Source organism: Pochonia chlamydosporia, chromosome 3 (assembly GCF_001653235.2).
Source record: "Pochonia chlamydosporia 170 chromosome 3, whole genome shotgun sequence".
Taxonomy (NCBI): domain Eukaryota; kingdom Fungi; phylum Ascomycota; class Sordariomycetes; order Hypocreales; family Clavicipitaceae; genus Pochonia; species Pochonia chlamydosporia.
In genome coordinates this window covers 2,108,928-2,132,318 of record NC_035792.1, presented here as the reverse complement: position 1 = coordinate 2,132,318, position 23,391 = coordinate 2,108,928, and the positions used below count along the sequence as shown (strand labels likewise).

Here is a 23,391-nt window from a genome sequence, read left to right as displayed (position 1 = left end):
TGGAATTGACACGATCAGCTTTGGGTGGGTGGGTATACTCTGGACAAGGCCTCAGGTCTCTTCAACGTGCTGGAGGAAGCCAGGAGATGCACGATAGACACCCTTCATCGATTCACAGGCGGTTTAAATACGTGCGCACACCAATTGACCTTAAAATAATCACAGTTTGCGCAATTAATCTCTTTGAAGTTAGTGTGTGAAGTTGCTAGGCTGCGGACTTGGGATGGAATTGAGCCCAGTGTCGCTCAGGTTAATCCTCCCTACCACGAATGAGGCCAGCTGCTATCTGATCTATGGAAGCAGGCGATTTAAATAAACCAATGCAGCACAAAGGCATGAAGCAGGAGCAGATTTCCTAAGAGACGAAGCACAAGGTGTGATTCTACGGCACTTTGAATACTATTTGACAGCCGTTAAGATCAAAAAGAGAAAAAATTGTTATATTACACGCCAGTCGTGCCATGAACACATCGACATGGGCTATTTACTTGTAGCCAGTGGTTGTCTCAAGCCAGCTGCATCCTTGAAACGACGACTATTCAGTAAGTCCTCCACCTTATCCGAAGCGCCCAACCCGCGTATTTGGCCTAGATGGGACCAAACGTCGCTAAGTTGCCTTGGCCGAATTTCTTGTGTACCCTTACCGTTATCTGAGCCTGACTGACTGAATTCCCACACATTTGCCTTCATCCCAACACCGTAAAGCTGATGCTTTCTCAGATAAGCTAGCCATAGTTGCACAGTTTCCGGATTGCCATCTTTGATCTGAATCATGCGACGCAAAGTGACACGCTCAAAGTTTTCCTGTGCCTTCTTAAAAATGAAATGGCTCTTTGGGACGGTCCATCGTTCTGTAATTCTGGGCAGTGGAACTGGCCCATAGGCTGGTAAACCGAGGTAGTAGGCCGCTCGTAAGGCAAAGTCAGAAAAGAACTCAAGGGGTTGCACGCTGAAGGAGCGCAACTGCAGGTCGCAAGATGGTATTCCAAACTCGGCCGGTCGCTTCAGTGGTTTGAGATGTAATGCCTGAAGGATTCTGGGTTCGCGTACGTGGCCGTTCTCGATTGGCCTAACTAAAGGTTTTGATGATGTTGAAGACAATATCGAATCGGGATGTGCGTTATGGTCCGAAGTGCTATGATAAATCATCAGTTTTGAGCTCGAAATTGCCAGCAAGGCACGCGGCTGGACAAACATTGAGGAGAAGGCCCTTGATGTCCCCGTTGCGGAAGGGCGCACCCCAGAAGGCGACAATCCTCCAATTACGCAGGCTGATATTGCTCTGGTTTGGCGTCTCGATAGCAAGCCCGACATTCTGAACAGGAAAGACAGTTGCTGTCAAAGGGAGTTGATGGAGGAGGCGCAATTGGTAACCAACATGCACCCATAGGCAGGAACCTGGTTGGCTGGTTGCGCACGGGCCAACATAGAAATTTCCGCCCAACCATGTCGACAGCGCCTCAGGAGCTAATTCACTTGGCACAAAATAGTCACGCTCACAGGACTAATCTTTCAACAACTCCAGTTCATCTACGGAGTACCTAGGTATCTAGCAGCTGTACATTGTATTTCCGCTTAATTCATATTAATTGACAATTGCATAAAGTATTTACCCTTATGCTGTACGACTTATTGTCGTGCTTGTGCCCCAGATCAAGGCGGTGGTGTCGCCACAAAGAGAAAGGGATATCACGCTAGAGGCTTTGGCAGTCTCTGTTTGATGTTGCGATTTGTGGTCGCATCTCTAGGAGGTATCTCCTCTTCACCAACCTCTCGCAAACTGCTCAAGCCTCCGCGATCATGGTCCGATATCCACGGCACACATGATCATGTCCTCTACGAACGGATCGAAGTGCCATTCCTGTACGAAACAAGGTAATATCCGGCGTTCCTGGTGGATCGGTTGTTGCCCACGAGAGTACGCAAAAGGATCATGGGCCTTTCAAGTCTGACTGAGAGTCAGTTACACGATGGTAAGACAGGTTGTGTTTAAACCCGTTCGTCGTCTCATGTTTTCTTTCTTCGTCTCTCCGAGACGAGTCTTTGATAGAAAGCCTTCTTTCCCGAGGCCTTGGTGCGCTGAATTCCGGCGTACTTTGTCTGTAACTTTCGCTCATCCACAGCTCCCATCATCTCATCCGACAAGGTAGCTTTCCTGTCCCGTTTCGTGAGCCTGGAGCTATAGAAGTCAGTGGGACCGGCAATAACCTCTCCGACTTGAGAGTATTCTGGTGTAGCTACTCTGAGAGCCTTCTTTTGATGTTTTGGATCTAATAGGCCTCGCATTCGCAAAAGCTGCCATTCGCGTTTGAATTCGGGAGTGAGGCTCGTCTTGGGGAGATTGTACCACTGGGGGCCAGCGTCCTTCTATGGATTTAGTCAGCATTGGTAACAAGTCTTGTACAGTTGAAAAAAAAAAGCACCAACTACAGCAAATGGCGACTGTCACATGCAACAAAGGATTCAGAGTAACTATGATGAAATGGGTATCATGAGGCCCAGGGACTGTGACCCAAAACGGATCCGTGTCCCTAGTCAATATGCCGAGAGCGGCAGCTTCTCATCACCATCCTTTATTGCATGCGATCAAACAATTCCAAAATCTGGCGTCGTTGGAACGAACCGGGCGAGGCATGAGATTACATAGGGCAGCGGAGAGAAATGTGCGGGTTCGTGCGCAGAAGAATGAGTTCGTACCTGGCCGACTTTGGCTGGATGAGGCTGTGCTTGAGGTTGACGGATAGAAAGTTTTTCTCCCCTGGACGCATAAACGGGTGCAGGATCTATGGATTTGTTCATCACAGGTGCTTGGCGGACCCTCTCGGTTGGCGGAAGAAACGAGCCTGACTGGAAGCGTTCTTCAGCTTGGCGAAGGAGACGATCAATCTGACTGTCTAGGATATCAGGCATTTTCAATTGAATGCATTCACCCTAGCGCCCACGGACGATGCGTTGGTAAATACTGTACAAATACCTTCGTGGGAGCAAGATTTGGCGTGAAGCACTGCAAGGAGGATTGAAAAATCTGTGGAGGTTTCAAAAGTTCAGAAAAGTTTCTAGTATTATATAAGGAAATATCTCTGTCCAATCAGACACGAAGGTTTGGTGGTGCCCCCACCGTGGGTTCCAAGAGATTGTGGCTGGGATGCGATGCAGCGGTCGGCCAAGTGAAGCTTGCCTGAGCAACGTTGGGTGTCTGTGCCCACTCTACACCTACATCATCTTCACCAGTGGCATCTTATCTTCTCGTGGCACGACGAAACATAACCGAGTATCTGTCGACTGTCATCATCCTACCACTTAGCCACTTGTTCGCCTAAAGTTTTGGCATGCAGGTGCTCTAGAGAGTCAAGGCAAAATTCCACAGGTCCCTCGGTCTCTATATTCCAAGCAACGGACGCTCACGCGAACGACTTCCCCTCGCCGCTTCTCATTTTTTGTTGACATTGACGTTCCAAACGTCTGAAATGGATCCGCAGGCGCAGTCTCAGCAGTCTCATGCACAGCCGAACCGTTCGGCCCCAGCCTACGATCCCAGCCATGGTGGTCATTACGGTAAGAACCGGTACCCTTCGCTTGATTTGCAGGGTTGCTAATTCTCATCTGTCTTAGGTGCTTGTGCAGCAGTTAGTAAAACTCGAACAACCTCCTCGCAGCTAGCTGACCATTTCTATTCAGCTCGCATCACAAGGCTTTGCGCCGGCTGAGCTCTATACTGGTCCATGGGCAAATGTTCGTATTGTTTCCCCTTTTATGTGCCACATTTGGCCAACCTGCTAACGCGCCAGACGTTCAACAGGTCCACCAGGGCTTGACTGGCCAGTACAAGGACATCTTGACGACTTACTGGCAGCAAACCATAACGCACCTGGAAAGCGATACACATGACTACAAAATTCACCAGTTACCGCTTGCGCGGATTAAGAAGGTGATGAAAGCTGATCCAGAAGTCAAGATGATCTCAGCCGAGGCCCCAATTCTTTTCGCTAAAGGATGCGATATTTTTATTACCGAGCTTACTATGCGTGCTTGGATTCATGCCGAGGAGAACAAGCGCCGGACTCTCCAGCGCTCAGACATTGCGTCGGCTTTGGCCAAGTCAGATATGTTTGATTTTCTAATTGACATAGTTCCGAGAGAGGAAGCGTCGTCTCATGCGAAAAGAACCGCTGCACAATCTACTGGAGGTCCACAGGCCGTACCCGCACCTCCAGGACAAGCCCCGATGGCAGGTCAGCATGCCAACATGGGACAGCCTAACCACGCTTCACACGCCATGGCTGCTGCGGAATATATGGGCGGCCACCATCTTCCTACCGAACAAGACTACCGACAGAATCCAAACATGTACGCTGGTCAAGTGCCTCCTGCGCCCTCAGCTCCTTATGGGCAGGCACAAGCACCTGCGTCCATGTATGGAGAAATGGAAGGCATGTACCCATACTCTGCCATGCAGGCACAACAGGTAAGGTAGTCCGAGTAGATGACCTCGGCGGTTCGGACACTGATATTTCATAGGCGCCAATGTCGTCTGAGGAATTTGAGTAGTTGAAGTATCTAGTCGATCACATCGCTTTCGTTCCAGTTGCTGTTGTATATATTGTGCGACTGTGAGAACATGGCAGATAGCTATACGGTCATGTGGTTTGGGTAGGCGCATGGTTTATCTGGTTTAGTCTTCAAGTATGTTGTATGCTGTGGTAATTCGAGCTCTTCGAGAATAATCAGTGCACTCAATGGTCTCCTACAAAGTGAATCTTTTTGGAAGTGGACAGTAGTCTCCTCCACTGCTAGGCGTGTTATTTCATCATGCCAAATCGGGATGATAGGTTTGACAATGGCGCGGCTCTGCCACCAAGTTGTGACGCAGAAGTAAGCCTGACCAATTAATTAGCAAACGTATAACTTGGGGATGAGGGTGCCAGGACACACTTTTCCAAAAGAATTGGACCATTCAACGCATCTACGCGACCGTACTTCTTGTTTCGAATGGATATATCGAAAAATTCGTCGTGGTTGTCCGATTCCATCAGGCTCACAGTCTGTTGGAGCTCATCTAAATTTTCGCGCAACATCTGCCCATTTTCCAAACTGCTGACAAACTCAGTCAGATACTGGACATCCAGAGCCAATGCAGCAACTCCGTTGCTATTGATATGTTGGACCTCGGAGGACAAGGGTAGAGCCTGTAAGTTGGCATTAGCGAGGTGTAAGGTGGTGTATGCAAAGATTCACGAACCAGAATTTTGTTGGCAGCATGAGACAGGGCATCAAAGTAAATTAACTCCTTAATCTCTCGTGGCAGGCCTAACAATGTCGAATTCATAATATTGGAGAGGTAGCGAGTCAAGGTTTGCATATAATTGCTCGGCTCCGGAGCCACAGTTGCCGCCAACCTTTGGTACGAAAGTCAGACAACAGTTTTACTTCCGGAGCAAAAATGTTCACTCGACTCACCATTCGTATTCTGCCGTGTCGACCAGATCGTCAATTTTGCTGTTGACGAGCTCAAAAATTCTTTTTTCGGCGGTTTTCTTGTTGTTGCGAAAGCATTCCGTTGCGTTCAACTTCAACGGCCCACCGGCAGAGGTGGACGACCGAGCACGGATAAGTAGCTGTTCGAGTTCTTGGCAGGCGATTTCAAAGTGCTCCAGATTGATGAGGATTTGCACAATTTGCCCCAAATATTGGGTAGAGAGTCTCTCAACTAGGGAACGGCAGACTTTTTCAGTGAGAAGCTCATCTAGCGACTGTTCAATGCTATTAGCTGAGTGCTATCATTATGAAGCGGAGAGTGAGGGAGTTGTAGCTATGTACCTTTCTCAAGGTTTCATCAATTACTTCCGCATGCTGGAAATGATCATCGGAGAAGAAATAGAACTGGTTAAGAAAATTGCGAACGTCGATACAGCAAAGAGGATACATCTGTGAGAAGGGTAAAACACAAGGAAACCTAGTATTGTCAGTTAATGTGCAATACCAGCGCAGCCTTGGAATAGCTTACGTCACGTGATCAATTTCTTGGGTTTGCATGAACCAGCTCACGTTGACTACCTTTTCATATTCCTCCCGAGAATTGATGGCCATTGGCATGTAGTCGTCCGTAGATACAATCTGTGTGCAGAATTTCTATCAGCAGCAAGGCAGATTATTTGGGCATTGAAGCACTGACCTCCTGGAAATCTTCGCTAAATCTATGCTTGAGAAGCTCGGCATATTTGTCGAACAATGCCAGCAAAAATGTATCAAGAGTGGATATTGAGTAGCCCCATCCCTGCGTGAAGTTAGGAAATGACCGTCGACTATGTGCTGGCGTGCTTACCTCCATGGTCTGAATGAATAGGGCGATAAATCCCTTTATCTTGAGAAGAACCTCAGCATTGCCCACATCGTTTAATGCTCGTGAGGTGAGATTAATGGCGGTGCTGCACATTGACTCCCAGAGCTCTTCGACCTAGAGTACAAGGGCGTACGTGTTAGGATCATCTCATTGAAGCATTATCTGAGTACTCACGTCGGCAGCGGAGCGTAGCTGGGGTACTCTGCGCATGGTTTCCTTTTCGATTATAGCGAATCCCGCGATACCTTCCAAAAGGCTACTTAATGAAGACTCATCGTCAGTCAACAACTCAACCGAGCTCGGTAGAAGAAGGTCCTTCTGTTGTCTCCTGGTAGCGGCGTATTCTGCACGAAATCGTTCACTTTGGCCCAATGCGTCGTGAATGTGCATTGCTTCGAAGAGAGGCGTAAAATTCACTTGCAGTTCCTCGTTGTCCAGTATGTCAAATTCCTCGCTTTCGTCACATACAAGTTCGATAGACGAGTTGAGCTTGAAATTAGTTAGAAATTGGTCATCCTCGACCCGCTTTCGTTGCCTCGACCGACGCATCTCTGTATGGTAAAATGCAACTTCGCCGAGGAATTGTGATGTCTCTCTGATTCTGAACAACCATGTATTGAGATCGGTCATGACAGCTTCCGATATAGCTTTCCGAGAACCAGGCAGTGATTTCTGAATGACATCAGCCAAGCGATGCTGCGTGGCGTACCGATTCTGTAATATAGGAACTAAATGCTCGTTCTGGAGATCATCCAGGGATTTTAGAGCAGAATAGTAGCTCTTCTGGCGAATAAGGTCGTGGGCATGATTGACAACATGGAGGACCTTCAATGAATCCTTTAGAGCCACGGTGGCATCAGCGATATTCTGCCGAATGGCTTTTGTATTTACCAAGGCACCCTTTTGCTCAGCTAATTTTTCTGTGCTGGCCTGAATAGACTGATTGAGTTTCAGAATCTCTGTAGTAAGGGTGACAGTGTCTTCGCGAACATGTTGCAATCTAGAAACCGAATCTAGAAATTCTTCGTGCTTGGTCAGACCGATGCGTTCAATATCCGCTTCACGGTCCTCAGAGTATCTCGTGAGACATTGTATCAAGACTGGGGTTCGTCGGGAATGCGTAGCATCTTTGAGCACAGGTATCAGATGGTCGAGAAAATCTGCATCGGTAGAGGAGAGGATGATCTAGAGGTAGGTCAATCACAGGATGTCTTGGCGAGTTTCCTATAGCCAGCCCGCTGACGGGGGAGCAAGTTTCTTCCTACATTTGGAACTGCAAAGGCATAATCATCAAATGCAGCTTGACGCCGTGGCATTGTGTTGCATGGATTTTCGACGCTCTACAAGCACGGTTGAAGGCTTCAGCATCTGAATGCGTGGACTGTCGCAGCAAGGTGCCTGGAGGGATGGGGAGCTTTATGGATCCATTGGGTCTGGTGCCTGCCCTTGGTAGATACCAAGGTACATGCAATGTTGCTGGGTACCATGTGGGTGCTATCCCGACGTGTCCATGCCTGTTCGAGGTCAAGGCTCGTAAGTAAGTCCTACCAGACCCTGTGTACCTAGGTACCTAAGGTACTTCCCGCCACCCAATCATAACGTCGAAGACTGTAGCCCCACAGGCATGTATGAGCCATTCTGGACACATGAAATTCCTCTGCACCAAGCAACATCCATTTATGATTGAACCCCAGTACTTGCCTTTCCATTGCCTGAGTATATGGAAAAAACGTGTCTGGTGGTATTCAATGGGAGTTTGGTGAATCATGGCGTCTGTGAACCGGAGAGTAAACTCCAAACCGCAGAGCCCTGAACAAACGAGTTATTGGCGACATGAGGCAACATACATTTTTTTTTTGTCCGTACAGGACCTCACTTACACCAATTAAATTACATGAGTTTGAAGATGGAGCTGTGATCACAGTGCTAGTGATTGTTCTGAACGAGCTCAAGAGGCGGGATCTGCGCTGGATGTTGAAGACTCATATTTGAAGCTCATACATCATCCTTGGGTGCTCTTGGAGACTCTTTAACTCCGGTAAGCAAACGGACCAGACTGCTGTTCAGCCGGGAGATGACAAGTGTAGTCGCAGTCAAGTTGTAAAGTCTGGTAGCCGATGCCTGTTAGTATTGACAAGGAAAACTTACCTACGAAACTACCTACCTAGGTAGGTAGGTAGGCAGACCAGTTGACAATGAACATGTCTAGTGGTGCGAGGCGGCCACGCAGTGCATTCAGAAAGACCAGACGCCTGAGGAAAGAATGACCGAGTGCCTGCCAGACAAAATCAGACGAAGCGAAAAGGGCCTGGGCCGTAGACTGCTGCTGAGGCAGGTACGACTACCTCGCTTATTACTTATTATCTTCCACAACCTAGCCACTTTTCAATCCGGATCACACTTTCATTTACCACCCTCCATCCTTGCCAGCTTCGAGTGTTATTTCATGCAGGCTGCTTCCATAATCTCATATACCCTCATCTATAGATGCCTCTAAACAATCTTTGAAACTCTTTGGACCTCTGCGCACGAAGCTCTTGGGCTATAAATACCCTTATTTGTCTGTTTGCCATGGCTCTGCAGCATGACAACCCGTCCTCTCCACGATCATCAAGCGGTCTTGAAGAGTCACCCAAAGGAACACCAGATACTCGAATGACGACGATTTCGCCAGAAGGGTCAAAGGAAAAGTGTGCTGGACTTCTTCATACCCTTTCGCTGTCCCACTGCACCAGGACATCACCAATGGCAATGGAAATTGACAAGCAATTCGGCTCTGATGCGGCGCAAGAGATGGACCCATTTGTGACACCTCGACACAGGAACAGCACAAGGCTGTCACCAACTGCGTCAAGTTTCAGTCCATATAGGCATGAGAGCAGTCTCAATGAAGTTGGTAGAACCAATCCAGTTGCTACTGCACTCAGCACTGAGCTGGGACTATCCAGGTGCATTCTCGTATCATCAGACATTCCGTTGGCTGCTGAGCAGGTCAGGGCTTGGCTAGATGTACGATCTGATTAGCCTTTTCTCCTTCGTGCATAGAAAGCTGTTCTAACAAGTCTCGATATCAGGAATTTGACCTTCATGCTCGGCGAATTTATGGACATTGGAGCATGGACACGGAAAATGGAAATGTTTATGTTCAATTTTGGGACATAAGGGATGCCTGCTCTACCCTGACAAATATTTTGATGTCTAGAAAGGGCTGGAAGATTAAATATTGTGAAGCTTCCCACAAAGTTCAGGTAAGGGCTTTCATTGCGCCATACTATTAACCTACTTCGAAGTGCTGAGTAATTTGTCTGTAACAGGGTGCAAGTTCTGAGCCTGAATCTGTCGCACTGAGCTCCGGTCAGATTCTTGTGACGGCTACCGTGGCTCCTAATGCCATCTCTGATAGCGGCCAGATCTTCAATATCGCCCAGAGTTTTCTCCATTCGTACGGGCGGCTTTTCGCCTTCATCCGAATTCCAAAGGCATCAAACAACTCCCCTCTCAGAGCTATTGCAGAATTTTGTGATTTATCTCACGCGGCGAAGGTGACCGCGAACTGCGCTCACGTTACCACACCTGAGGTAAATCCGCTAATGTTTCTCGTTGTTCGGCGGGAAACACCTGTACTGATGAACAAAAGGGCGTGCATTTGGCGATTTCGCCATACGAACCCTGCAACGATGTTGTGCCGTCACCTAAATCTATTCTAGGTATCCACGGGCCAAAGACGGAGACTCGCTTACATCATGATCAGAGGCCCCAAGAACATTTCGGTTCCGCTGCTCGATCTGCCCTACCAGCAGAAGGAGGAAGGGGTCAGCAATTCACAATGTACCCTTTAATGTTCCAGTCACCTTTTGTTGCAAATGTCCCATATATTCTGGACTCACTTGCGCCTGGAAGTAGCCAGGTTCCTGCGTCGCCGATGAGTACCCTGGCCGCAACTTATCCTGTCCTGGGTTCCCTGTATCATGCACCTCCCTCTCCGGCCCTGACTGTGCAGAAGAATTTCAGCCCGTCAAGAGCAGCAGCGGGCTTTTTTCGATCTGACGGCCGGAGACAAAATGCAACCAGAATTACTAGATCTCCGTACAACAATCTGACAAACCACCACAATTACGTTGATATCAACCGTATTCGAGACGGCATTGATGTCCGCACAACGGTATGTCTCAATTGCTGGTTTAAGGAGCTAGAGCTAATGGACAAAGATTATGCTTCGCAATATTCCCAATAAGGTGGACCAAGCTATGCTGAAAAGAATTATAGACGAGCCCAGTTGGGGAAAATACGACTTCATGTATTTGCGTATAGACTTTGCCAATGACTGCAAGTGAGTGTTCTGAGTAAGCTCTGCTGGGAATGTAAAGTAAATCACGCTAACTCATCTTTCAGTGTTGGCTACGCGTTCGTTAATTTTGTGGATGTAGGTTCAAGTGTTTAACTAGAAAAGATCCACGCTAAACTCAACTAGCCGTTAGACATAATCGACGTCAGTTTCTCATATGTCTGGAAAAGACTAGCAGCAGCTAACCGAGACCAAAGTTTGTGGAAGCCAGAGGCAATCAACGATGGCAAGTTTTCTTTGTGAGATTCCATAGGATTCCAAGGTAACACAGATAGGAACTGTTTTAAAAGCGACAAGATTGCCGAGATATCATATGCAAGTCAGTACGCTTCCACAATGGCGTCCCTTCATTTCGCTTTCCTCAATAGCAGAGAGCCAGCCTCTAATAATCCAGTACACAGCTATCCAGGGTAAAGACTGTCTGGTCCAGAAGTTTAGGAACAGCTCCGTCATGCTGGAAGCTCCACATTATCGCCCAAAGGTATTAAGCAAAATCCGCGCCTTTACTAGAGGAGGAGGAGGAGGAGGAGGATAAAATGCAATGCTAATAGCCTTTAGCTTTACTTTACGTGTAATGGCCCTCGACCCGAGCTGGCCGGCCAGGAAGAGCCATTTCCGAGCCCGGATAACCAATCGAAGATGAAAAGGAGCTGTGAAAATGCAGAGCATGTGGGTAAGTTTAGGATCGACATGCTTTTCTGGAGTCATTGAGCTCATCCAACTGCAGGACTATTCACACCCAATGCCGGACAGCACTATCGTGACGAGCAGCGGCGCAGACGATCTCAATACGACCGTGGAACTAGGCTTGCCGCCCTCGAGGAATACGACTACGAAGCTGCAATCCAAAACCTATACAATGTTGCACCACATTGATACCCGGGGTCGGCTGGTCCTAGGTATCGGACCAGGAAGGCAGTGGAGGATGTAGTCAATTCTATGGTCTACACGATCTCAAATCAAATACTACCAAAGATTTGAGATGAAACTCATTTGCTTGTTTTGGGATCGCTCTTTGATTTTAATACTGATTTATGTAAAATATGCATAGGCGGAATAAATGGCAGGACAATAATAAGGAGAAGAATCGACAAGGATCGGCAGACGGCTCGATAACCTAGGTCAAACACACCCATCAATGACAAACCGCAAGACATCACGAATAGAAGTTGATTTGATCCTTCTCTTTCAAATCTCTACAGTTGAGGCAATGTTGCCTTCATGTACCCAGTTGCAGTCGACTTGACTGTTAGGCGTCATTGAAAATTTTATGCGTGGTATTTTATTTCTGTCTAGGCTATGAAGCTTGTCAAAAGCCTCCTTTTTATCCATCGTCTGAGCGGGGGTGCTCTGGTAGTGAGGGTAAAGGTTTTCGGTGATTGATGTGTGTTGTTCCCCCTACGCGGCGAGGAGGCATATGATCCGCCCCTGTAGATGAACTAGCATCATCTGATAGCGACGCTTCCTCTAGAGGGTTTGGAGTGGGCGGTGGTGAAAAACGCTGGAATGTATAACTTCTAGTGCTTGGCTCCCCTTGGCTATGAAATGGTATCGCCTCAAATGAGCTAGGCATGGCAGCCTTGTCATTAGGAACCGCGTCCGGGCGAATGAGCTGCGCTTGATCGACAGCATTGGATGGTGAGAATAGTGACACATCTCCCTTATGATGTTTCTTCTTTGATTGGTAAGAATGTTGCCGAGGTGTTGCTGGCGAAGCTGGTGTGTCACAGGCCGAATCGGGGGGTTGGTCGAGTAATGGTGCCAGAGAGGGCAATGAACCCCCCCGAGAGAATATAATAAGGAAGAGACATGACAAAAGGATAATGGCCTGAACAATAGCCATTCGTTTTTGGAATACGACTTCATCTGCCAGAAGATTGAGTCTTGAGCTAAGAGCCATCATGTCCCTTTCTGAGCGATCTTTCTGGCTCTCTAAGGCGAGAACAGTAGATTGCCATATTTGATCATACTGCTCGCGAACGTTGCGAAGCTCAGATAAGACTGTCTTGTTCAACTCATCTAGGAAGACGGCTATTTTTGCTTGCTGCTTCTGCTCCCTCGATTGCAATGCTTCCTGAACATGCTTAGATTGATCTTCAACGTATTTCATGGAAAGCGTTAGATTCGATTCGACGTGATGCAGCCGCTTCGTGATGGCATTGAAAAAGCTCTCCTGCATAGTCGGAGACGCTGCTGAGGCCCCAGAAGTTCCGCTGCTTCGCGGTTTGCCATTTTGCCCACTTGGCGTGGGTATTTTGTAAGTTGTGGTGGTGGTGGCGGTGGTGGCATTGTTTTGCCGATCGGCCATAGTTGAGTTGTCCTTTGAGATGGTCTTATCCAAGGCACCTTGACTAGTATTGAGGGGGTTATCCTGAGATATGCTGATGGGAGATGGATAGTTTACTGTTGATGTAGCCTGGGTTGGCTCTGCATGTCCAGGTGACTTCGCCCCTTTTTCTCGGGAGGCGGGCCGTACGTGTGCCACTTCGCTGGACGTTGTGTCTTGTATTTTTGAAGCTCCAGGGCCGATTGGTAGCATTGTTGACTCGTAATTGGAAGTGTTATCTGGTACGTGAGGCAAGGCGGGGCAGGTGGTGTTGAGGTTTGAGAAAGCTGCCATGGCAACGAGCCAATTCCAAGGACTTGTGTCATTGAATAGCGTCAGGTTCCCATTGATAGCTCTCGAATCAACTACGTTGAAGGAATGATATTCATCTTGCACAGAAGAGTCGGTTCTACCAGTTTCATACCCTTCGATCAACGTGTCCTCTTCTCGCCCACCTTCGCTATCTTTCCATGAATCGAGCATGCGAGATCCGTGTATTCGTAGAAGGGAGATGGGGCAGTAATATTCATTGCCAAAATGAGTCAAGAATTCAATCCTAACATATTTTGCCCAAATCTGTGGGTTTTCAATTAAAAAGGGCTGGATATCGCGAGAGTTGCGAGCTTCAAACGTGCCCAGCTCACGCCATTTGTCCATTTTCACAGGATACCGGTCGCTGACGCTGACGCGAAAATGACGGACCATACTTGAAAAGAACTCAAAATTCGCCAGCACAACGGTGTCTACCGAGATATCGTCGCTGAGTTCGACAATGACGTATTTTGCCGAGGCATCGCATTCCAGGAGCATATACGTGTCCTTGTTCTCAACCAATATTGCTCTGGCGTTCTTAGCCCCCGGGGATGTTTTCAAGATAGTCGCACCAGCGTCAAACGATGAGTACGAGAATCGCTCTTTGCAGGTCTTACCCGCATCCTTGCTTAAATGAACCGTGGCGGACTTTCCCTCGTCATGTAGCTGCGCGTCACCAACAGTCTTCTTACCGACGCCATCACCATGTATTGAACTAGGAGGCGTCGCTCCTTGATTGCCTTTATCGCTATAGTGCTCAAAATTGAGGGATATCTCGCCTTCTTCTCCAAGACCGGCGTAACCTGATTCTTGAGAATACCTATCCCCTGTATCGTGCTCACTCGGTTTTCGAGACCGTAGGTCTTGCGGGTCTTGCCCGGCGCGTCGGAGCATCATTTCTTTCCAATCCTCAAAGGACATGAAAGTTGTTGCTGCAGGTTCTGTAACTTGTACTTCAGAAGTGTTGCGTAGCTGGCCAGATGTCAGGGTCGGCGGTACCAGGGTTTCATGACCATGACGTTCTGTGTCGCCATCCTCGGGATGAGTTGAGACAGTTGGCGTGGTAGATGTAGGAGATGGACTTTTCCACGAACTTGTGAGGCAGGATTGGGGCAACGCATGTGTGATGTAGTTGATGGTCCTCGCCTCACAGACGGAGACAGTGAGAGAACCAGCGATATTGGCTGCGAGTGTGGATTCTGCCTCATCCACGGTCCTAGCCAAAGCAGAGGCGAGGAAAAGGACTGCAGCTAATCCTTGCGCAAGCGTCGTGCCGCGTACCATATTGATGCGTGTTTGCGAGAGCCGTCCATTATCAGACTGTGTCCAGACTGATGTTTGGGAGGTACAACTTGCCAGCATATATCATCCTCGACTGTGGAGTTGGGGACAACCGACCAAACACAGGGTACTTAAGTACCTAGGTACCTGCATGTGGGTGCTCCTGCCCCACTTGCTTCCATAAACCAACGCCAAGTTGGCGAGTGATGAATGGGCCATTGTTTGAATCAATTCTCATGCTACAGGCAATATTCCTTTCTCTGGATCTTATCTTCGTTACTTAAGCATGTAAAGGGCTGAAACATTTCGCTATTGCAATATTTCTTCAAAAGAGGTTCTGGGTTCAGCAAATACTTGCCCTTATTAAAGTCTCAGATTACTCCTCACCAACGATAACGCTACCCCGTGATTCCCGACTGTTAAAAGGGAGATTATCGTGTTCGCTAAAATGAGACACGAGAGGTCCTTGGATCCTCCTTCGCTCTTACATATATCCAGAGCCATAGCATAATAAGTTGAGCTCAGGTAGCTAATTCCAAGCAGCTGGAAGAGGCGGCCCATGTTGTAGTACCGTTCGGCCAAGGAACGCCTGTTGCCCTTTGCGGGTTGTCGAGCATAGTCGGATAAGAATGCCTGGCCCTGTAAAATGAGATACTGACGGTTGCTAGACTGCCTTTTAAGTCCATAATGGACATATGCGAGTCCTAAACTAAGACTTATCATGTCATTAGCCGGGTCTAAGGACCGCGCCCTGAGGAAGTAACCTGTGGCGGTAAAGATTCAGCATCAGCATCTACTAGCGTCTGATTAGACAACAATTATGCGTACCCAATGCGTAAGAATAGCTGGTTGATGTAAACAATATGTGGCCGTAAAGCATTAAAAGACATACGTCGATGTCCAAGCCGATAGCATGATCAGCACCCTCTGCCACTCCGGCAGCTCCTCGCTGCACTGCTGCTGTCTCATGACTGGCATCAATTGCTTTTATTTGGCGCAGGATATACTTCTGTGCAGGTCCTGAAGTATACCAGGATACCGGTGACTGACAAAGAACCGACAAAAGGGCAAACATTCGATAAGAGTCAGTAATTGCTCCATCGCGCATCAGGTGTCGCGCGATTGCGACACATCGCTCTTCATCGTTGGTATATATGGCGCATACTAAACCTAGTCAGCGGTTGAAATCCTGTGGCAGGCTCACCAATACTTACCACTCCACGCCACGTAAATTATAAACCCATGCCTGGGAGATTGAAATACCGTCGAGTCTTTGGCAGCTTCGCACACTTGGTAGGCTTCTGCTTGCCGATGGGTAATTGCCAGCCCAATAGCATAATCGAGAAATAAATTAAGCCAATCATCAAATGAAATGCCCTGATGTGTTGACGGGCGAGGAATATCCGATGTCGGACCGGAGTGCTCAGGTTGTGGTGCAATTGCTTTAATAGTCATCATGTTAGCGAAAAGATACGCCACCCCCGGGCCAAGAAAAAAAAAACATGACTGCGCAAGATTCTCGCGGTTTAGTTACTTACATCGTGATAACCGTTCGTACATTTGTGAGAGTTCAGTGGCTTGCTGATTTGCGCTCCGAACATGCAAGGAACTCTTCGAGCCGAGAAAGTGTAAGTATTTGTCCCACGTGTAGAATCTCTTCAGGGACCTGAAGTCGTCAATTAGCTCCTTTGACGCGGCCATCCAAGCTGCTACTAAGTCTTCATGGCCTTCCGAAATCCGCTGCTTTAAATCTCGCACAATTTCGTATTGTTGAGATAGCTTGAGAGCCCGAGCCTGTTCATCCTGTAGGCGTCTGTCAGGGCCTGCGAGTTTTTTTGGGCGGTATCTTCTGGGAATCGTCCGTTGCCCAGTTCCAGCATCTATTAAAGCTGCCCTGCTGGTAGGACGACCTCCCTGAGGCCGTTTCCGTTGCCCTTGTTGACCATGGCCAATCGACGCACCGCCGTGGCCATTGCCTCGTACTGTCTCATGGTCGATGATCTGGTCCTGATCTTGAACGCCGCGAAGGGCCATTGCCTCAGCAGCCAAAATTAGAGCATCCTCGTCTTCTCGAGCTTTCTCATACATGTTTGCGAGTTCTATACGAGCATCTATGTTATCTTCATCCGCGTCTAGTGCCGCCAATAGATATTCCTCAGCCATTGCCTGCTCTCCTGAATCAAGATAGCATCGCCCTATTTGCAATAAGACCACGGCGTCAGGGTCCCCGGGTAGGCTGCGTAACAGGTCAAAGTATTGGATAGCCTGGAGCGGCTGTCCATTTCGGCCCAGTTCCATACCTAGGTCGTACAATAAAAAAGGAAAGTCTCCGGCAAAAGCATTCGTCGACTCCTCCTCTGGAGCTAGAAGGCTCAAGTGGTTCTACAATGTTTTGTTAACACAATTCATTGGCGGTCTGGAGGGATTTCAACGATGATAGAGTAACCTACCATGGCCTCCGACTGATCCCCATTTCTCAGTCTATACACCGCCAGGCGGATGCGAATTTCTAAAGGGAGAGACTGTCCAAATTTGACCGAGCTCTTCTTCGCAAGAGCAAATTCAGGAACAGAAGCACGCCGGTCCTCTGATATATCCCACTCTCTGTCGTCCTCTCGATAGTCGTCCCAAAAAGTTTCATCAGAGCGTCCCAAAAGCCATCTAGAGCATCGCTTAAGCTCTCCTATTGCATCGCGAACCCTGCCTGACTGGGCGATGAGCTCCACATAAATTCCAACGTCATGCCAAAGACTATGCTGCGCTTCCTCGTGTACCTGCTTCATTGCGTAATCGAAAAAACGACGATATGCGTGGATGGCGGAAGGAATCGAAGACGCAGCGTTTTTCGCGTCGATGCATGCCTCTGCAAGTTTTCGTATTGTATCAAGATCGTACGGATGTCGTTTCAGAATGTTATTATACTCAGTAATAGCAACAGATAGGTGGCCTTGTCTGTGGCATACATCAGCCTTCCCCAGGCGAGCATCGGTGTTCGTTGTGTCTGCCCTGAGAGCTGCAGAATAGCAGAGCCTTGCCGTGTGCAGATTGCTGGATTCGTCACCATCAATAGTATCTAATGCAAATGTGGCGCACCTGAGCCAGCCTGATACATCTTTTGGTCGAAGATGTGCTGCATAGACCATCGCTGATAGAGCTCTGTCTATCTCTCCGCGCTCTCTGAAGATGGCAGAAAGGGCGGTCCAAGCTTGGTGCGTCTCTGCATTGATTCTGATGACTTCAAAAACTAGATCGAGGGCTTCTTCATAATCGCCACTCAAAAAAGCTTGGTTAACTTTAGAGAGCCTGGCCGTGATGTCACCTCGTGGCTTCGCCGCTTTACGAGGTCCCCTAGACCCCCGACCTCGTGATGAACCTCGCTCTGCCTTTGGTACCTCCACTGCCCCTCGATGTGACGCGAGGAATTCTCTGACGGATTCATCGAACTTTGCGATGTCTACTTGGAGCTCTTCCAGGTCAGAATCTGCGTCTGACGCATCTTCGAAGTTTCTTATCAGACTCTGTTAGCTGGCTAGGGCGGCCGAGTTGTGAGAATGCAGGGGCTCTACCTTTGCGCTGGGCTGCTCTCCGTGAATTCCATGTTGTTCGAAAATTTGCCGGTACGTCATTAAACTTCGAATCCCGCTACTTCTCTGGCCTGAAAGCAAATAATCTGGAGGTGGTGGAGGCCATTTACCAAACAGCTTTTGAGGGCGTCGTAACTTCCACATGTGCGGGACGCGCAACAGCACGTTAACCGATAGATCAACCAGATTTCAAAGGTCGATATGCCTTCTCCGGTGTCCAGTAGTTTATTTTTTGCCTTGCCAGAGTGCTGTTATTAAGTGTGCAGAGAAATATTTGCGAACAACTTTTTCTTGTAGCTTTGTCTGCGGTCGGCCTATTCACGTTTTCAGGGATGTTCTTGGTGGGCCTTCCTGAGTGGGTCTATCACCATCTGAGTACCGGCACCACGTACTACACCAGAAGAAATCAACACATCACAGGCTATCCAATCGCACACTCTGTTGCTAGCAAAAAGAGGTGTTATCCGACGTCTGACAGTGGCAGTGAAGGGACTGCATCCGTGCTCAAAACACATGTGCATTCTGGGACTCGAGCATCTTTCACCACGTGTCTAAATACCCTAGGTTCTCACCAAGGAGCCATCAAGTACCTTGGCATGTATTGGTTACCTAAATTTCACTGTGCTGCCGCCCCGAAAGCCAAGTACAGTTTCTTTGTAAGATAGATCGCCATTGCTAACCACGCAAAACCAATGCCACTATCGCCAGAGTAGTCGACCAATTTGACTTATTCCCCACACTCCTCGTTCTAATTTAGTCTGCCTTCGGCTTTTGCTTCTAATAATCATGTCAGTACCACAAACGTCCAGCAATGTCTGAGTAAGAATACGCACCTTTGACTTGCTCAAACACCTTGAGCATCTTCCGTCGGGCGCCTAAAGCGTTAACACCTCGTTGCTCCAGGGCCTTATCATCCAACTCGATGAGTTCGGTCCACTTCATGTCTTTCAGCTGATCAGTATATTTGTGCAGTCGAAGGCTACGCAGCCAGCTGGGAATGTCTTGAAGCAGAGTGCGATCGGCCGGAACTTCTGGAGCCTTGGAGCTGCCCCTTCGACCTCTAGGTGAACGACCTCGTACCATGTCAGAATGATCTGACAAGTAACCTTCGTGCCCGCCGATGCCTAGTTGTCCCAAATTTACGGTCGGGATACCAGCGCCCAACAAACCAGATGAGCCATCGTAGGCGCTCAAAAAACCGTTGTGTTGGGGTGAGGTAAATTGCGGTACGGGTCCCATCGTCTGATGCATAGCAATACCAGGAGAGCTGGGGCGAGACCTCTGCCCACCAAATCCAATGCCCTGGTGAGCCTGCATGGCAAGAACTTGTTCTCGGCTTAAAACTTGACCGTGCTCGTTAATCATGACCACATTAGTTCCTGGCAGATTCACAGCTTGGCTAGGTGGCGACATCTGATTGTGGGTGCCTGGAGCATCATTAGATCTAGCGCGGCGGTATTTGCGGACATCGTCTAGAGCAAAACGGTTGTTCACTGTAGACAAGGCCGCAAGTTTCATTGCTGTGGCATTCGCTACCATATCAGCCTGATTACCGCCAGTATTGGCCGAATTGAAGGTTGGGGCCATAGGTGTGTTGACCATCGATGCCCAGTTGCCACTACCCGACTGATATGGGGATAGTAAAGGTAGATCAGATGCGTTTTTCTCGGGAGCAGTGAGTGTAGTATGCTGGATAGAGGAACCACTAGCCAGTTGTGGCCGAGGGGACCGAAGGCCGCCCGAAGGAGGCGGTTGCACAAACTGACCCATCGGCACTTGCGAACTGTTGGTTTTGCCAGCTGGTGTTTCAGCTCCCGCAGCCCACGGAGAGCTTGGATTCGGTGCGATGGCATCGCGAACTTCTTGACCTGAAATGGGTACTCGGGTATCAATAGCGGCTGAATTGCGATTCGAAGACGGAGGATTTCCGGTTTGTTGCGTATACTTTGCCTTCTCTGTTGCTATTGCCGCGGCGGCGTCGGGGAACATGGCGTTGATAGTGGAAGGGTCAAGCCCGGAGTTTCGCTTAGTGGAAGTCATGGCTGAGTTTCGAGAATACGAGTTGCGGGCTGAATCAACATTTAATTTGTTCATTGCGTCGCTCAGGCGATTCGACATGGGATCTGTGGGTGCTTAGAAACGAGGGCCGAGTGAGAAGAAAATAGTCGGCGTCTGCTCCGGCGTCATACCTTTATCAAAGTTTGCAGGTGACAAAACACCAGACATGGGATGGTTCTTCCCCATCTGTTGAAGCACCTGAATAAAAAATCGAATCTGCACTTGAGTAGTCTGCTGCAACAAAGCGTACAGAGCGGCCGTCCGCTCAGCTTCGCTTAAGACGCGAAACCACTGCTCTATGGCACTCAGCTCATCCTTAAAGTCTTGGTCTAAGGTGGCTGCGGCCATCTCCTCTAAGGTTGTCTCATATTGATCGATATCGGCAATCCACTGCTGGGCGATCTTGTCTTGAGAGTCACCATCAACATTGCCTTGGCCAAGTCCCTGCTGAGCCTGGCCATAGAAGTCGGAAGAGGGTCGGATACGGCTAGCAGAGGACGAGCCTGTTAGAGCAGCCATATCAGCAGAAGCCCGAAGAGAGCCACCAGACCCAATTGCCCTGGACGATGGAGGTCGGAGAGACGAGGCACTATTGGCCTCGGGGGTACTATTCCGATTCCCAATGACGTGATTGCCCGACATGTTGACCATTATTCGATCGCCAACGATACAGTCGAGAAATACACCGAGCCGGCGTGGTAAAACAGGGCGTGAGTGAGACTATTGTTGGAACTCCTGCAGTGACCGGCTGACCTCAAAGGAGTTTCTGACAAGGAAGAACGTGCAGCGGGCTACTGCATGTTCGAGCAGAAGAACACACGTTAAGCTAATGACCGTTACTATTGAGCTTTATAGAATATCACCAGCACTGAATGCCAGACTGTGGCACTGCATTCGTCTGTTCCAGCTGGTCCCGGGCCAGAGCTCGAACAATGCATGGTGGGAGGTGCTTACCACAAAGAACAGAAAAATTTGCGTCCATGTGAGTAATGTAATACAGATTGTGTCTGCTTCCAGGCAGGCAAAAGAAAAAATTAGCTGGTAGATGCTGCCGCGTGGCGTGCGGACCAAAGCCCAGTTGTTGATGTTACAAGAGAAACACAAATGGTTGTCTAGCTGGTGGTGGGTTCCAAGTCTTGACTTTGATGCACAGCAAACCCTGGACGGGGGCTCGAGCGTCTTAGGTAATGAAAGGCAGATGTGGCCCGGCGGCGGCAGTGCACGCAACATTGAGCCAGACAATGAAACTCCAGAGGGGTGAGTTCCCTGGGAGCCTGTGACAGACAAGTCTCGATCATTGATTGGCCGACTGCCACTTTTGTGGCCCTTCATTGTCATCTCTTCCATTTGTACCAATCACTCTGTACGGAGTATGCTTTCATTGACACAATACATCTCTTCTCAGGGTGATGGAGGCCAAGTTTGCTGGACAGAGTGGTATGCACAAATTGGACAACCTCTTACAGCCATATCTATTTACATGGATTGCTAGAAACTTACTGCATCTATTGCACTATGCAATGAGACATCATTTCAAATACTCGCCAAGAAGTATTACTAGCCCTACTGCAGCCCAGCAGTGCGATTTCCAGGCAACATGGAACCTCTAGGAGTACACAAGCACCGACCTACCCAGGTAAGTACTCATACGTGTAGAAATGGCTCTATCAATGATATTGTCGCAGAGACTTGTGGGCCGAGAATGCGAAAGTCCGAAGGTATTGTCTAGTATGCTGTGCTAAAGAATGGGCTATCTACGACTTGATCAAGGAAGTGCGACAAAGACCTATGCGAAGCGTAGAAAAAGATGAGGGGGGAGGGCATCTTACTAGAACGAGGCTATTTCGCTCACAGTGATCATCAAAGACATGACTTTTGAACTGCATCAGAGATCAACTATATCTTGTCCTGCTCGTTAAATCTGCGTCCCTCAGAACACCCGGATCACGGGAACTGCGAATGGTTTGGGGACGCCAAGTCCGGCTGAGACACCACTCTCAGTCGCCAATGCTACGCCTCGGGCGCTGGTTGCAAGGTTGTCTGGATGAGCACAATTTTATTTTATCCTAGCCATAGCGACCACAGAGGCGCCGTTCACTGTTTGCGGTCCAGACCCAGTCACCTCCCTCGAAGATGCGTAGACACGTTAGAAATTGAGCTCCAGTGAAGTTCTGGAAGGCTTGGTAATATTTTCATTGGCAGAGTTGTTCTTCCTTTTCGACTACCACTTCTGACATAGACCGCAGATATGAATACCATCGATTCCCGATCACGTTCTCAAGTCATCACTCCATTCTGGGCCGTCTCAAACTGTTCCCACATTGATCCGACGCAACTCGTAATGGCAGATCGCAAAGCCCCGATTCATTCTTTATACCACCTCCCTCTTACCCTCCTTGGCCTCTTTCTATTTGGCTAGTCAGTTATGTGTGAAATGTGGTATGCCCGGATTATATCGCGTACCAATGCCTTAGCAGTGCCGTGAAGCGCATGTCGATGGTTTCGTCGAAATTTGGGATCAGTGCCCTTCAGTGAGGGGTACCTCGAGGTCTTGGGCTTCTTGATGCTACCAACTTGTCAGCATTGCAGACAATATTGTATTGAATAAACTACCAACCCGTTGCGGTGGGCTTTGCGCCACTGGTTGTGCTGCGAGGAGTTCTTTGATTCTGTTTGGTTTAAGTCAGTAAACGAGACTTAGATCAAAATCTCGTAATCACTTACTCGCCATGGCTTTCTTCCGAGATGTACGTTGACAAAGATGACTGTCTTCGTGATGGTCCCGAATCCGCGAGGAAAAAAAGTGTGTGTGTCGACAAGCCCTAGGCAAAATGGCATGACCCACTTTGCTGACATAAGGCACCATACGCTGGGTCTCTTTAGCCTGCAGACAAGGCTCATGTGTGGACAAGTGGATCCCTCGTCGTCCTGAATTGTGGACCCCGGCAGCAGTCCAGACGGCGGTCAAATGCGAGTTGTGCAGTGTACGCTAGAATGTCCAATGGTCTTGTTGAGGAGGATAAACTAATATATCGTGGTGGGCAACAGTATAAACTGGACTCACAAGGTAGTTTTCTGTGCAGCTATGAGTCCGAGAGAACTCTGATAACGACAATAGTACAAACATTTCGATCACAACAATAGC

The 23,391-nt window shown here is 48.6% G+C and overlaps 5 protein-coding genes across 5 annotated transcripts; 2 read left to right on the top strand and 3 right to left on the bottom strand.

Annotated features, from left to right (window-relative positions):
- Nucleotides 1–3,467: 3,467 nt before the first annotated feature.
- Nucleotides 3,468–4,548, top strand: VFPPC_04510 (histone-fold domain-containing protein; the record flags this gene model as incomplete). Its single annotated transcript, XM_018283856.1, has 5 exons — nt 3,468–3,555; nt 3,613–3,626; nt 3,679–3,732; nt 3,800–4,465; nt 4,519–4,548. The coding sequence occupies 5 exons, from the start codon at nt 3,468–3,470 to the stop codon at nt 4,546–4,548; spliced, it is 852 nt and encodes a 283-aa protein (XP_018145112.1).
- A 251-nt stretch (nt 4,549–4,799) lies between these two features.
- VFPPC_13654 (exocyst complex component Sec15) lies at nt 4,800–7,656 on the bottom strand (the record flags this gene model as incomplete). The annotated part of the gene is made up of 10 exons (XM_018291428.1): nt 4,800–4,878; nt 4,933–5,186; nt 5,240–5,396; nt 5,458–5,750; nt 5,818–5,953; nt 6,005–6,114; nt 6,173–6,274; nt 6,323–6,454; nt 6,515–7,525; nt 7,606–7,656. 10 exons carry the CDS (start codon nt 7,654–7,656, stop codon nt 4,800–4,802), a joined length of 2,325 nt encoding a protein of 774 aa, XP_018145111.1.
- Nucleotides 7,657–8,911: 1,255 nt separating this feature from the next.
- On the top strand, nt 8,912–11,561 carry VFPPC_13653 (meiosis protein MEI2; the record flags this gene model as incomplete). Its single annotated transcript, XM_018291427.1, has 10 exons — nt 8,912–9,349; nt 9,415–9,588; nt 9,655–9,918; nt 9,978–10,502; nt 10,549–10,670; nt 10,733–10,763; nt 10,812–10,881; nt 11,087–11,166; nt 11,244–11,358; nt 11,413–11,561. The coding sequence occupies 10 exons, from the start codon at nt 8,912–8,914 to the stop codon at nt 11,559–11,561; spliced, it is 1,968 nt and encodes a 655-aa protein (XP_018145110.1).
- Nucleotides 11,562–12,009: 448 nt separating this feature from the next.
- VFPPC_04509 (sad1 unc domain-containing protein) lies at nt 12,010–14,685 on the bottom strand (the record flags this gene model as incomplete). The annotated part of the gene is made up of 1 exon (XM_018283855.1): nt 12,010–14,685. One exon carries the CDS (start codon nt 14,683–14,685, stop codon nt 12,010–12,012), a length of 2,676 nt encoding a protein of 891 aa, XP_018145109.1.
- A 7,932-nt stretch (nt 14,686–22,617) lies between these two features.
- On the bottom strand, nt 22,618–22,977 carry VFPPC_17718 (ribosomal l29e protein family domain-containing protein; the record flags this gene model as incomplete). The annotated part of the gene is made up of 4 exons (XM_022429407.1): nt 22,618–22,653; nt 22,710–22,812; nt 22,864–22,915; nt 22,971–22,977. The coding sequence occupies 4 exons, from the start codon at nt 22,975–22,977 to the stop codon at nt 22,618–22,620; spliced, it is 198 nt and encodes a 65-aa protein (XP_022285555.1).
- Nucleotides 22,978–23,391: the final 414 nt, after the last annotated feature.